Genomic DNA, 12,799 nt, shown 5'->3' on the forward strand with positions numbered 1-12,799 from the left:
TGCAGATGAGTCATGAGCAAAGCATCCTCTTAACTAGCAGGCTTCACAAATCTGAACGAGAAGTCAATTCCTTAGCTGCTAAAGTAAGTGCTTTTATGGTTTTTGAAGTACATTTTTCATATCCTGTTATGTTTAAGTTTTTCTGTTTATATTTTACATTAAGAACAAAGTAACAAGATTGTCTGCTGTGATTTAAAATAGGTTTGGAATTTTTTTCCCGGTTTCATTTGGAAGATAAAGAATTACGTGACTTTACAGGAAAAATGTCATCCCTGGAAGTATCTCTAAAGATTGAGGTTATGCTCTTCTAATTTTATTTTCTAGATCTTTTTTCTAAACAGAACAGGGCTCAAAAAGGTGTCTTTACATTTATGTTCTTAGTACTTACGAAAATAGCCAGTCTCATTTGATGGAAACAAGCATTACTTTTTCATAAAGTGTGTAAAGTGCAACAGAGCTTTAATTGTTGGATATTTTTTCTTCTATTTTTTAATGGAGCTATGGTTTCTGGAGATCTTAAAAAGCATCCTCTGAATGGGCTGTGTTAGCTACAGGAAGCAAGCTGCGCTGGAATCACCTGCGGAGATTCAGATCATATGAGAAGCAGGATAGTCCTATTAGCATAACAGTTGTCTTGAGCTAATGCCAGCATACCTTGTACAGAAACACTTCTGTACAGCTCTGCGTCATATCACTTTAAGTAGATCATTGTCTCGCAACATATTTGAGTATCTTAGAGGTTTTGTTCTATGTATGCCTTTTTTTTGTTGTTTGTTTTTTGAGATCTTAAAGAAATTTCTAGAAAGATACTTTAAAAAGATCAGGAATCTTCAAGTTTAGGGAAAACCTGGAAGTGCTTAAGAAACTTGACATCACTGTTTAGTACTTCGGCATAATTAGGTTAGTTTGGATGCCAGGTTCAGAGTTCTATCTAGTTGCAGTGACTCAGCTACACAACTTAAAGGCAGATGCTTTATGCAACTTCATATGCAATTATTTGAATAAACAAGAAAAACTGAAACACTAGTAAACCATTTTACCTTCAAATGTTGCAGAATACTTATATTGCTTTCTGTAAATTTGAGTCAGGATATGAGTCCTAATGAAATAGTTACTTGGGTAAATAATAGCTTGCTGCTGTCTCTTATTCCCTCCATTCTGGAGAGAATACTGGGTAATAATTTTTCATCACCTCTGTCAGTTTCTGAACTAACTTCTAAACTAACTGTAAAGCCAGTAACTTTGGTCAGCTGAACGCAGAATTATTTTAAGCTCTCCTTTCACTTAAAGCTATCCTGCATTTCTGAATATACTTCCCAAAATAACATTGGCACGCCCTTTGTGTGGCCAGAGTGTTAATAGCGTCATAATATACCTCAAGAATACAGGAAGAAAACTTTTAACTTCTGATGTAGTTGTTCTTTAACAGTTTCAGATTTAATTCAAAAACAGGCTTTACAGTGCATGTTTATGAGTGTGAAGTATTTCATTTTGGTCCTTAATGCAAAAAAGTTTTAATTTACTCTAAGAATAGGATATATCTATATATTAAAGCCTCTTCATATGGTGTGTCTACTTGTCTCATGTGAATAACACATAGTAGGGGAAAACTTCCATTAAACATTTTTAATGAATCTTCTGTCAGACTATATAGAAGATTGTTACAGTCTGTACTTTTTTTTATCAACTGGTGTGTTGAGCTCACTTCCATAAGCAGGAGAAAATTAAAATGTTCGTGGTGTTTCTTGAAAGGAGGAAAGTAGAAACTGATTTCTGTACTAACCTCCCCCACCCTGTTCTGCACCCACTCAAACTTATTCCTGAGCACAGGTGCACACACTTGTTGTTTGGATTTTGTGCCTTAAAAAAGCCACCTTAAATCTTTGCAAGATGTCCTGAAATGTTCTCAACTTAGGCTTTAAGCAACCAGATCCACCGTGTAGTTACTTAATAAGCTACTATGCTGTTCTTAACCTTTTGCTGCTTGTATATGCTAGCAGGTTGTAATTACGTTTGTCATTGTGAATGGATTTTCATTGTAAGTGCTTTCCTCTAGATATTTAATTCTCATTGACCGTGTAATTACTGCATACAAATGCCTAAACTATAGAAAGTTTCCATGCAAGCAGTAATTGTCTTTGATTTGATGTTCTTAAAGCTCCTGCTTTTATGAGGGTATTTGATGTGTTTGTCACAGAAGTAATCGATTCAAAATGCACTTTAAAACTATGAAGACCTGGGTTTTGAGAAGGTAGTGTAGCACTCCAGGAGGTCGGGGGGACTCTAAATAGTTACCAAATTGAAATTACTTGGGGCAGCCTTTGGTAATTTGGACATCACTGTTTTCTTTCACTTAGGGAGATTAAATTGAACTTTATTTTAGCTTGACTCAGAGGGATATTTAGTTTGAAGTACGTGTAAACTGACATGCTAACGCTTGAGTTAGCGAGGCATCAGGGTCTTATGCAATTTGGATCAGTGTCATAGCAAGGTATTTCCAATGAGCAGTCTTTTCAGAAATACCCCAACATTCGGAGGCTGGTTTGGAGAATGTGTGGTATTTGCTCAGAAGCCAAGTTGCAGAGGCAGTCTGGTGCATCTGTGCATATATCACCAAGGCTTCTTAAAAGAGTAACTTTTCTACACTGTAGCTTGTGATAACTGGCTGGTTAAAAATGAAATACATGTCAATAGTCAGACAGCCTGGTTCTTGGAATATATTGAGCACTTTTTTTTTTTTATGGTCAGGGAATATATAAAACTAGATGACTGACAACTCATTCAATAATCTTCAGTGTGTGACTTGAGGCATTAATAAAAACCTGTGATAGCACTGATTATGATTTGGGGGAATCAGATCATGTCAATAGATTTAGTGTTACAGTATCTGTATAAAAATTACCCATGAGAATGAATATTCTGGATTGGCTTCAGGAAAGCAGTGGATAAAATAAAATAGTTAAGGTATGTTTAAAATAACCATATACCAAGATTATTTGGCAGATTTTCTGGTTAGCAAAGTATCACTTGAAAAACTTACAGTAAGGCTGCGAATATATATATAAAAGTTGATTTGTGTTTTTTTTTTTTTTCTAATTCATAGGTAGAAGAACTTAAACATTCACATAAATTGGAATTAACAAATGTCAAACTGGAAGCAGCAAGAACAAAGAGTGAGGTGGAAAGAGAGAGAAACAAGATTCAAAGTGAAATGGATGGTAAAATAAGCAATTAATTGCTAATGATGTCTTTTGTAACTTCAGGTTAGAATACTACAAGCATTTTTCCTCCAAACATTCCCGAGCAGCCTTCACCTTCTAATTCTGGTCTAGGTCGTAGATCTGACAATTCATTTTGTATCTGAAATAACTATGTTGTTTCACTTGGTCTGCTAGGTTAAGGACAATTACAGACCAATTTTGCATTTATGTAAATTAGTGAGTTTGTGAGACAATTTGAGCATAATCAGTTTCAAATCATGTACTTCATGTGGTGATTGTTGCCAGATTCTGTTGTCTTTCACACTCTGCTCGAAACCTTAACATACCATGGCGCTTCAATAGTAGTTTTGTGTTCTGATTCTGTGTCCATGGAATTGATGACGATTGGGTAAGGCTGCCATATGAAACAAAATACAATTTCTAGCTCTTTCTTTGAACAAAATAGGCAATGTTCTAAGCTACCTGATACAGCTGAGTATGTAGGCAACCTGACATAGCTTTCTGGAGTGAAAAGGCCAAAGCTTTCTAATACTAGTTCTGTGTCAGTGATTAAATCACTACACAGCTTTTAAGCGGACTGTCCTCGCCAATTGGCCCTAACCCCCAAACAGTACCTTCGTCTTCCTGGACTAGTTGTTTCTGTTCACTTGCTTGAATATTAAGGTCTCTAAGGTAACTAAAAAATGGTGTTTTCTGTATCAAAATGCACTTACAGTATATTGTGAAGTAAAAATGTTTGACCCTATGAAACATGAAACTAAGTACAGATGAGATTTAAGCTAACCTGAACTTGCTGTGGTATCCAGTTTGCATCACTGAATTAGCTACACAACCAGGGGTCATTGTTACAGCACACTGGCATATCTGCAAGTGAACTCGAGTGTCTCTGTCACAAGCCTCTGATTTGCATCTTTTAGTCATAATTTTAGAATTGCCTCATTTGGTAATATGAGTGGATTAAAATGTGAGATTTGTTGTAGCTGGGTTACTATGGTTTCACTCGTAACCAGTTACTGTTTACTATAAACTTCTTTCAGAAAAAGAAAATAACAAATTTTCTTGCTTGGCCTTTTCATAGCTATCGTGGAACACTTCTTTCTTTTTTAATCCAGACACAACTGCTTAGCAGAAATTGCTTTAGAGTTTAAATCTACAATAATATCAACTGTTTCATCACGTCTGTATGTTAAAATGATAAACCCTTGTAGACAGAGATTCCAGTGTAATTGTTAGTTGTCAAAAGTTTTTGAAATGTTGCTCTTATATTAAGAAAGGCCATTTCTTTTCTATTTTTCTTGGGTTTTTTCCCCCATTCATTGATTCTGTCATTGTGAATTGTGATTTTTAGCTCCCTTTAATCAATTGATGAAGTTATTTCAATACTGGATTTCATCAGGTTGATATCAATAACGACATTTTAACTTTTTTTAATGTGTAATGCAGGATTGCTGTCAGACAAGGAAATTCTTAAGGCAGCAGTTGAACGTCATAAGGTGCTTTTAGTAGAAAAGGATCGTGAGCTAATTCGTAAAGTGCAAGCTGCCAAAGAGGAAGTTTTTGAAAAAATTGCAGCCTTACAGGATGAAAAGTATGTTTGTTGATTTACTGCTCCACTTCTAAAAGAAGAGCGTTTTGAGTAACTTTTAAAAATGTCTTTCTTAGTAACGGAACACTTCTGGCATTTTGTCATAATTCTTGTGTGCATGTTGATTAATGTCTTAGATTAGAACTCGAGAGCAGACTAGCTGATGTAGAGAAGATGAAACTGGAACAAGATACTTGGAGACAATCTGAAAAGGATCAGTATGAAGAGAAACTACGTGTTGTACAGATGGCAGAAGAATCTAGCAAAAAGGAACTTCAGCGTTTGCGGTAGCATGGCTTTTCCAACCTTTACACAAATTTGTCATATTCCCCCCCCTCAATTTCTTTACAGCAAATATTAGATGTAAATAGATACACAAATGTTCGTTATGGTAAATTAGACAGAATTATCTTTTGTATTGTGTGAAAAGAGGGTAGAATTAAAAATGTGGTGTTTAAAAAAAAAAAAGAAAAAAGAAACCCCAAACATTTTTTCATCCAAATCTTTAACAACATTATTTCAGTGAACATTAAGACATCATTTTGCAATACCTGTGTTCGTTAAAATTGGGTCCATGCTGGCTGCTGGCATAGGCCCAGCATTAGAGTAAAACATTTCTCTTTCCACAGTGTCACCGTATCAGCAACTTACAAACTGGGACCCTGTTATGATGCTTCTTTGAGTCAGTTATTATAGTTCTCAGTGAAGGAAGGTCAAGATGATAAAATGAGCAGAAGTCATTCTTGAAAAGAAACAAATCAACATCTTTCTTACTCCTATATGGATTCTAATAATCAATCTAAAAATAATTTAATAATTCTTCAGTTAAATATTTATCAACCTTCAAATTATGCAATGTATTCTATTGTCACACTGATTTGTCTTAACTTCTAACATCTATATTTTTACTAGAGAAATTATGTAAGACATCCTTATTTTTTTAGATTAAAAGTTCAACAGCAAGCTATTCAGACAGAGGAGTTGGAAGAAAAGAAACGTGAAAGTGCTGATCTGAAACAGGTAAGTTTTTATTGCACTGTAATGTTTTAATAGAGAAATACAGTATTTCCTGCAGCTACTGTGTCCAGTGTTTGAAGATTAGATTGAATTTGTAAGGCTTTTTTTTTTCCCCTGAGGGACAAAATGCGTACAACAGATATTTAAAAACAAAAGTGTTCAGAAATCAGTTGTGCTTTCCTGGACCTCTCTAAAGGGATTACAGATCTTGCCTCATGTGTTTTGAGGGTACCAAGGATTTCAAAGCTGAATGTTTATAGACTGGTTATGCACTATTTAACTGGAAATTCAGTTTCCATGGAGACTTACAAATTGTTTCTAGGTAATGCTTCGCATTTACACTGCAACTCTCATCTGAGGTCTTCAAGTGCTTAACAGATGTTTCATAAATGAATAAACTAGTGTAAAGAGGTATATTTCTATTGCAGAGTGAATTGATGGCAGTGTTGAAAATAAAACCATATTCTTTTAACTCCTGCTTGCCCATGATGTTACTCAACGGTAAGAACATAGCTGTGCACCAAAGTCGTCTGCAAGCTGTGTGCACTTGAAGTTCAAGGCAGTATTTTTGTTCCTCTAGAAATCAGAAGTTGAGGTATCTGAGTATCCATGTGGGGAGAGGAAAGGGCAATCATCCTTTCTACGTGCTGGCTGCAGAGGTTGGACTTTTGAGACTCTGTACTTAAGTGTTTTTGTGAACTGGTTGGTACAACCACTGCTGGCTCTTACACATTGTGCGTTATGAGAGAGAAGAGTCTGGCTAGCTCCACAGCTCTGCTGTTAAGTGTTGTGTGGTGCTCTAATTCTGTTCAGCCCTGGGGCTTGATGTTGGATTTCTTGAGTTCTAGGGGACACATCACTGACTGAAGACTCCTGCCTCCCTTTGTTTTTCTCATTTTAATTACAACGGAAGACCTTCTTTGTCTAGTTGTGATTTACTGTAAAGCTTCTGGAGAAGCTGCTGAGTAAGGAGAAGAGGAAAAATAAGAAAGGCTTATGAAAAGCCAATGCAGCTAGTTGGTGCTGCATTTTGCTCTGTCTTAGTATCTCAAAATTAATTGTTAGTTACTTGCATACCTTCTCAAATGGAAAAATTTCATTTTCTTGTAGCAAATTCACAACATGCAACTCCAGCTTGCTTCACTTTCTCAATCGGAATATGATTTGCTGGAGTCTAATCAGAAGCTGAAGGAAATAATAGAGAGATTGAAACAAGAATGTCAACATGCAAAGAGTCAGGCAGAAAAAGCTCAACTGGAAACGGAGAAGTAATTTTTTTCTTCATTTTGGTTTTACTGTTCCTTTTTATATTGCTTGTGTTCCTTTCACATGGATTACTTAACTACGGATTGTAGATTTGGAATGAAGTCAGAATTTAAATGAGCAGGAACTATTGGACAAATTGTAAAAAATGGCTATACCTTCTGCTATGCTGCGTGTATAAAGGCTTTGCTTGTGGTAGCTTCAGGAGTTTCTTCCCATTCATGTCTGTTACAATTAATTACTGACTAATGAAGTACACTATTCGTATAAAATGAAATCCTATTTATACTGAAGTCAATGTCAAACTCCCATTTGTTTGATCCAAGTGGATCTAGAGATTCATACACACGCAGTTCTTTTAAGAGTGTTTAAGCCTTAAGATTGAAAAAAGCATTTAAGCATTGTATTATACTTTGAAGAGGTTTCAGGGGCCCAGTCTGTATGTATGTGTATATACTTCCCCCCCATTAGTTCGTTTTAGCTGATATGAGGCAAATAAAAGCTTATTGGATATGTTCTGGTTGCTCTCATCAAAACTAAAAATAATCACTTCTCTTTTTTGCACAAGTTTGACCACGTACCATCAAAATATGCTAATGAATGCTGAAGGAAACCAAATCTTGTTCAGACTTCGTATAGCAATGAACACTCTCCTGAAACTTAAAGATTAATTTGTCAGTCAGAAACAGCTATTTAGCATTTCCAAATACATGTCTATCTTGTACTGGATTATTGTGTGGTGAGTGGGGTTTGGGTTTTGGTTTTTGTTTTTTTTTTTTTTAAAAAGTCAGTGTCCCAGATTAAATAGAAAACTTCCAGAAGACATATGTGGCATTTTTTGTTTTAACTTCTCTTTTGCTACAAACTGGTACCGCAAATGCTTTGTTGTCTTTAGTTTAAGTGTTGCTTTTCAAATAAATTATTGCATTGGGACTGCAGAGTACATTCACTGTCAGTAGCACATAAAATACTTTGGATCTTTACCTTAGGAAGATGTATTCATCTTTTGATGAGATTGACACTCTTACACAAATAACAGTGACAATGTCACTTACATTTATGGGCCATAGACCAGTCAGAAGTAGGCTTTCCTGCGAAGGCAGTGGAAGGAACTTGGCAGTCCTCAGAGATTGTTGTGTGTAAGTCTGTAGATAACAGGAGATGCACCAAGGCTGATATTGCAGGAAATGAAGCAGCTTTGCAATCTACATATAAGTCCTTCAGGTCTGTCCTACCGTTACCCTGGGAGCCTTGGGACATGTTTCCATTATTTTTTCTGGCTCTCTGGATAACAGGACTGCCTTTCTCAGTTCAGTAATTCTTAGGAGCTTGAACTCCAGGAGTTAAGTTGCACCACAGCAACTTGGCTTGAAGAGGAAGTGAAACCAGGACCAAAAGATAAAGACGCCTAAGATAAAGAGTTTCAGATAAAGAAGTTATGCCAGTTGAGACATAAGTAGGCAAAGCAGCCGTCTGCCTGCCTGTGTCCACCTTAGTCTTGGAAAAGAAAATGTTTAATGAGAAAAGGTGCTGAAGGCAAACTATGAAACTGATACAGGTCAGAGGTGAGCTCAAACAGGCACTTGTTAAGCATTTCAGGAGCATGTCAGTGGCATTAAAAAAAAAAAAAAAACAAACAAAACAACCCAAACTCATGGCATTTTTAACCACTTTCTCAATTGACATTCTTTTACTGTTAAGCAATGCATTTTGAGAAGGTTCTTTGGTTCCTGGGTAGTAGTTATTTACAGTCAACAGCAAGTTACAAACCACACTGGAGCTACTAAAAGAACTGTGATGGATATCAAGCGCCCCAGGATCCTGGTTCTGATAAGAGAGTGGATGATTCCTAATACTTCTGCTGTGGGGAAGGGAGAGGCTGTTTGGTGAGAAATTTAGGGAGATTCGGAGTCCCTGAAGGGAAACTCCATCAGCCCAGGACTGGAGTGTATGGATGCACTGATACCAAGACTTGGACTGCATTTCTTAAAAACTGCTGCACAGAATCTCACCATTTGATTCTTTTTTTTGATAGTCCACGGTTAAATATGCAGTTAGCGCTTGTCTACATTGACCCACAGTGCAGACAGCCCAAACAAACAAGGCAGCAGAGAGAAACTGCCTCCTTTCCTATCCTTCACTGCTAGAGAACGCAGCCTAATTTTAGTATGTTCTAACCATGCAAAGGCCTAAAGAGATAACATATGCTGTTGGTGGGGTGTGTTCAGCTGGAACGTTGCTAGGAACCATGCTGGTGGGAGCTCCCTGTAGTGTGGCTGTTGGTTCTGGTTGGGAGCACATACTAGTGAAGTCTGTACTGCCTTTTGTTGTAAGGATGTAGCAGGCTGCGTGGGGCAGCAGCCTGTTCTCTTACATCTTACCTCCCAACAGAGAAGGTAGTTGTCAGTTCTTCTGACGACCGATATTTGGCACAGGTGTCTACTGTTGTGTTCCAGTGTGACTGTTTGATCTGAATTTATAAATTTTGCATGGATGGTTTGGTGGCGTGCCAAACCACCAAGCAGCCAACAGTTCACTAGCTTATTCAAATCAGTTTTCAAAATTGGCCTCAATAGCTGAACACTGCCTAGGGTGATGTTAATGCAGGAGTTCAAATGTCGTTAGACACAATTAGACTCTTAGCACTATCAGATTTAAATCAGATCCTTCACGTATATAAAGGTAGGAGTTGTGATGCATCTATTTTAAGAGCCTCAAGGCATTAATCAAATGCCCTGCTTTGCTTGTGTAACCTCTTAATCTCTTAACCTGTTTTTTTTCAAAGGACTTTAGAATACAAACGTATAGAGTGGCTGGAGGAGAAGCACGTGCTTACTCAACGCGTCGCAGAGCAAGAAGAGAAATACAACCAGGCGAAGAGCAGGCTCTGCCGAGCTGCTGTTGCTCAGAAAAAGGCACGTTGACTCTTCCTTTATGAACAATACAGCTTATGAAAAGTTCAGCTGCATTTTGGCCAGCTAGAATAATTTTCATACTAAGAGTTTATGTGCAGTCTACTGTGTATACTTACAAAATACATCAGGTTCTTCAAGATTAGCATATAAATAGGCTGAAGTGATATGCAGAAGACTATTACGACCAACAACTTGGTTGTAATGCCATCAGAGATTTTGTGAGGCTTTTTTTTGCCTCTGTGTGTGTGTTTATAAAGTTATTTAAAGATGGAGTCCTTTAGTAAGGATGATGTTTGCGATACTACAAAATGATGTTCTACTTATTCCTTGATAGAATATTACAATTTTTTATCTTTTCCTAAGCTCAAGCTTTATTGGCAGTTTTATACATTGGGCATATGCAGGTTATGAAACCTACCAGAAGCTGTTTTTTGGTCATGTTTATACTTATTTATAAATGGTCATTTAAAGAATGGGGTTTGTAATTCTCCAATACTGTTAGTGTTTGTTAGTACAGTTAGTCACTGACCAGCGAGTGACTGACAGCTGTGCCTCTTTAGTCGCAGCTATGGCTCATTTCCCATCTCTTCTGTTTCCCATCGTGGGGATTCAGAACATTCAAACACCACAGCACCTCTTCTTAAGGGAGGAAAATCCTAAGAACTGTCACAGCTTGAAACTGTGTACAGTGTAGATTTAATTTTTACAGGATCTAACCTATCAAGGCATTCGTTACTTAGCTGTTTGAAATGTCTGTTGGACAGAGAAAGACTCTCAATGACAATAAACAACGGAGGATGCAAGAGAAACTAGAACTTTTGGAAGCCAAGATAGAAGAACTAGAAAAAGAAAATCAAGTGTTAAATAGGTAATAAACTTTCCTTTTTCTTAGCTGGAAAAATTATTTATGCTCAAGATCTGACTTAGAAAGGTGAACTATTTTTGAAGATAAGATAGTAGCTAGAGTCCAGTCCGATGGCTTTTTCAGCACTAGAATTCTTTGAGCAGAATCGATTTAGGATTTGGGAAGCCTAGAGCTTGTAAGACAGCTGCTGGGCTGTTTCTTCAGGAAGAAATAGAGGAAAAATATCCGATAGATGCAGTTGCAGGAATCCCTTCAAAAGAAGAAAGTGAAAAAGGCTTCAGACTTGCAAAAGAAACAGACTTAGCATCCTCTTTGAAAGATAAGCTCCTATTTTTTATTCTTCATTGAGCACCTATGGAGGGCTTGATGGAAATAATTAATTTAATGTGGCTCCTGTGGCTTCTATGGCTCACTACTGTGAATGCTATTAAAAGCTTGATTTATTCCACGTAGTTTCTAATCTGTAATACAGCAGATGGTTTAATATGTAGAGGGACTTTTAGACAGACATTTAGGAAGAAGAATATATACGGGTCTTCCACTCTCCAGTTCTCCTTCATGGGGATAGTAAACAGCTGAGTACTCGTGGAGAGGTGTGCTTCTCTGTTGGGATAGTAAAGACTTTGAGCAGTAAGAAATGCTTTATTTCCTAGGCAGAATGTTTCCTATGAAGAACATGCATGCCTCCAGAAGAGACTCAAGGACTTGCAACGTAGGCACAATGAATTCCGGACTTTAATTCTGAATCCTAGCATACCACCACTCAACCCAGTCAGTATGATGCCATCATCTGCCTTGCCTCCTGGGCCTGCCACGTCCTTCTCCCTTCTTCAGGTGGTGATGTATTACAAGTTGTGAAAATGATACAGCAAAAGAGGGTGCTGGAACCGTCCCTCACTGCAAACCTTAGTATTAAGGAAGGAGTATTTGATCTTTGAACAGAGAAAGGGAACTTCGGGGAATGCTTCTAGTGATGTTCCCTTCCTTGCAATAGGAAGGAGTTCTTGAAAGACAAGTGTTATCTTACAGAACGTAACAACTGGGCACTCTTAACAACTCTTCGGACAACATGGGAGCATCCGGTTCCTCCATGTTGAACCCAGGACATTGGTTAACCATACTTTGTCCTCCTGAGAGGCTTTGAGTGTCTCCTCCTGGGCAAGAAATACCACAGTGTTGTTCTCGCACCATGGTTTCATTACTAAAAAGCAGTATTGCTGCTCTTAGTTTCTTGTGTGGTTAAACGAGTTTTACTCCGGTGACCTGCTGAGGTTGACCAGGCTGACTTGACAGATTCTTGGTAACAGACCTCAAGTCTGTGTGCCTCCTTATCTGAGAGCAGGAGGAATGCCCACATGTGTGTTTCCTGTGATGCTGTTCGTTGTGAATGTCAGAACAATACCCACAAAACATCGAGGAGTAAAATTGAACAAAGGAGGGGATTTTGCACTTCACATTTTAAAATTTTAAAATCATTAATTAAAAAAAAAGAAATTATTGCTCAGTTGTGTCCCTTGTAGCTGTGCAAAAATGTAACAGAGCTACTTTTTTTTTTTTTTTTTCATTTTAAGGAGGAACAGCATCAGAGAGAACTTTCCCTGCTTCGCAAGCGGTTGGAAGAACTAGAAACCACACAAAGAAAACAGCTGCAAGATCTTGGACCATCTAGAATGAGTAATGGTGGGCGCATACAGGGACTTGATTAGAAACAGGGTCACTGGAGGAGCCAGCACAAGAAGTGAGGGCTCCGAATAAAATTTGCAAACGCTGTGTGCTGTTAGTTTTCAGTAGCTCATCCTTTGTACGTGCTTCTCATATTTTGCCAAAAATATGCTTATGTGCCTGACTAGCATATTCTGTATAGTTTTGTATTTATTTGTGATAGACTGTCATAAAGTGTCAAATGTAAAGGTTCAAACCACTGAAAGATTAA

General features: G+C 37.5%; 1 protein-coding gene across 1 annotated transcript; it reads left to right on the plus strand.

Annotated features, from left to right (window-relative positions):
- The first annotated feature begins 5 nt into the window (after positions 1-5).
- CEP83 (centrosomal protein 83kDa) lies at positions 6-12,492 on the plus strand. Its single transcript, XM_010134653.1, has 9 exons — positions 6-83; positions 3,104-3,218; positions 4,665-4,809; positions 4,944-5,093; positions 5,751-5,826; positions 6,934-7,091; positions 9,872-10,001; positions 10,766-10,869; positions 12,438-12,492. The coding sequence occupies exons 1-9, from the start codon at positions 6-8 to the stop codon at positions 12,490-12,492; spliced, it is 1,011 nt and encodes a 336-aa protein (XP_010132955.1).
- The last annotated feature ends 307 nt before the right edge of the window (positions 12,493-12,799 follow it).

This window comes from Buceros rhinoceros, unplaced genomic scaffold (assembly GCF_000710305.1).
Source record: "Buceros rhinoceros silvestris isolate BGI_N320 unplaced genomic scaffold, ASM71030v1 scaffold17794, whole genome shotgun sequence".
Taxonomy (NCBI): domain Eukaryota; kingdom Metazoa; phylum Chordata; class Aves; order Bucerotiformes; family Bucerotidae; genus Buceros; species Buceros rhinoceros.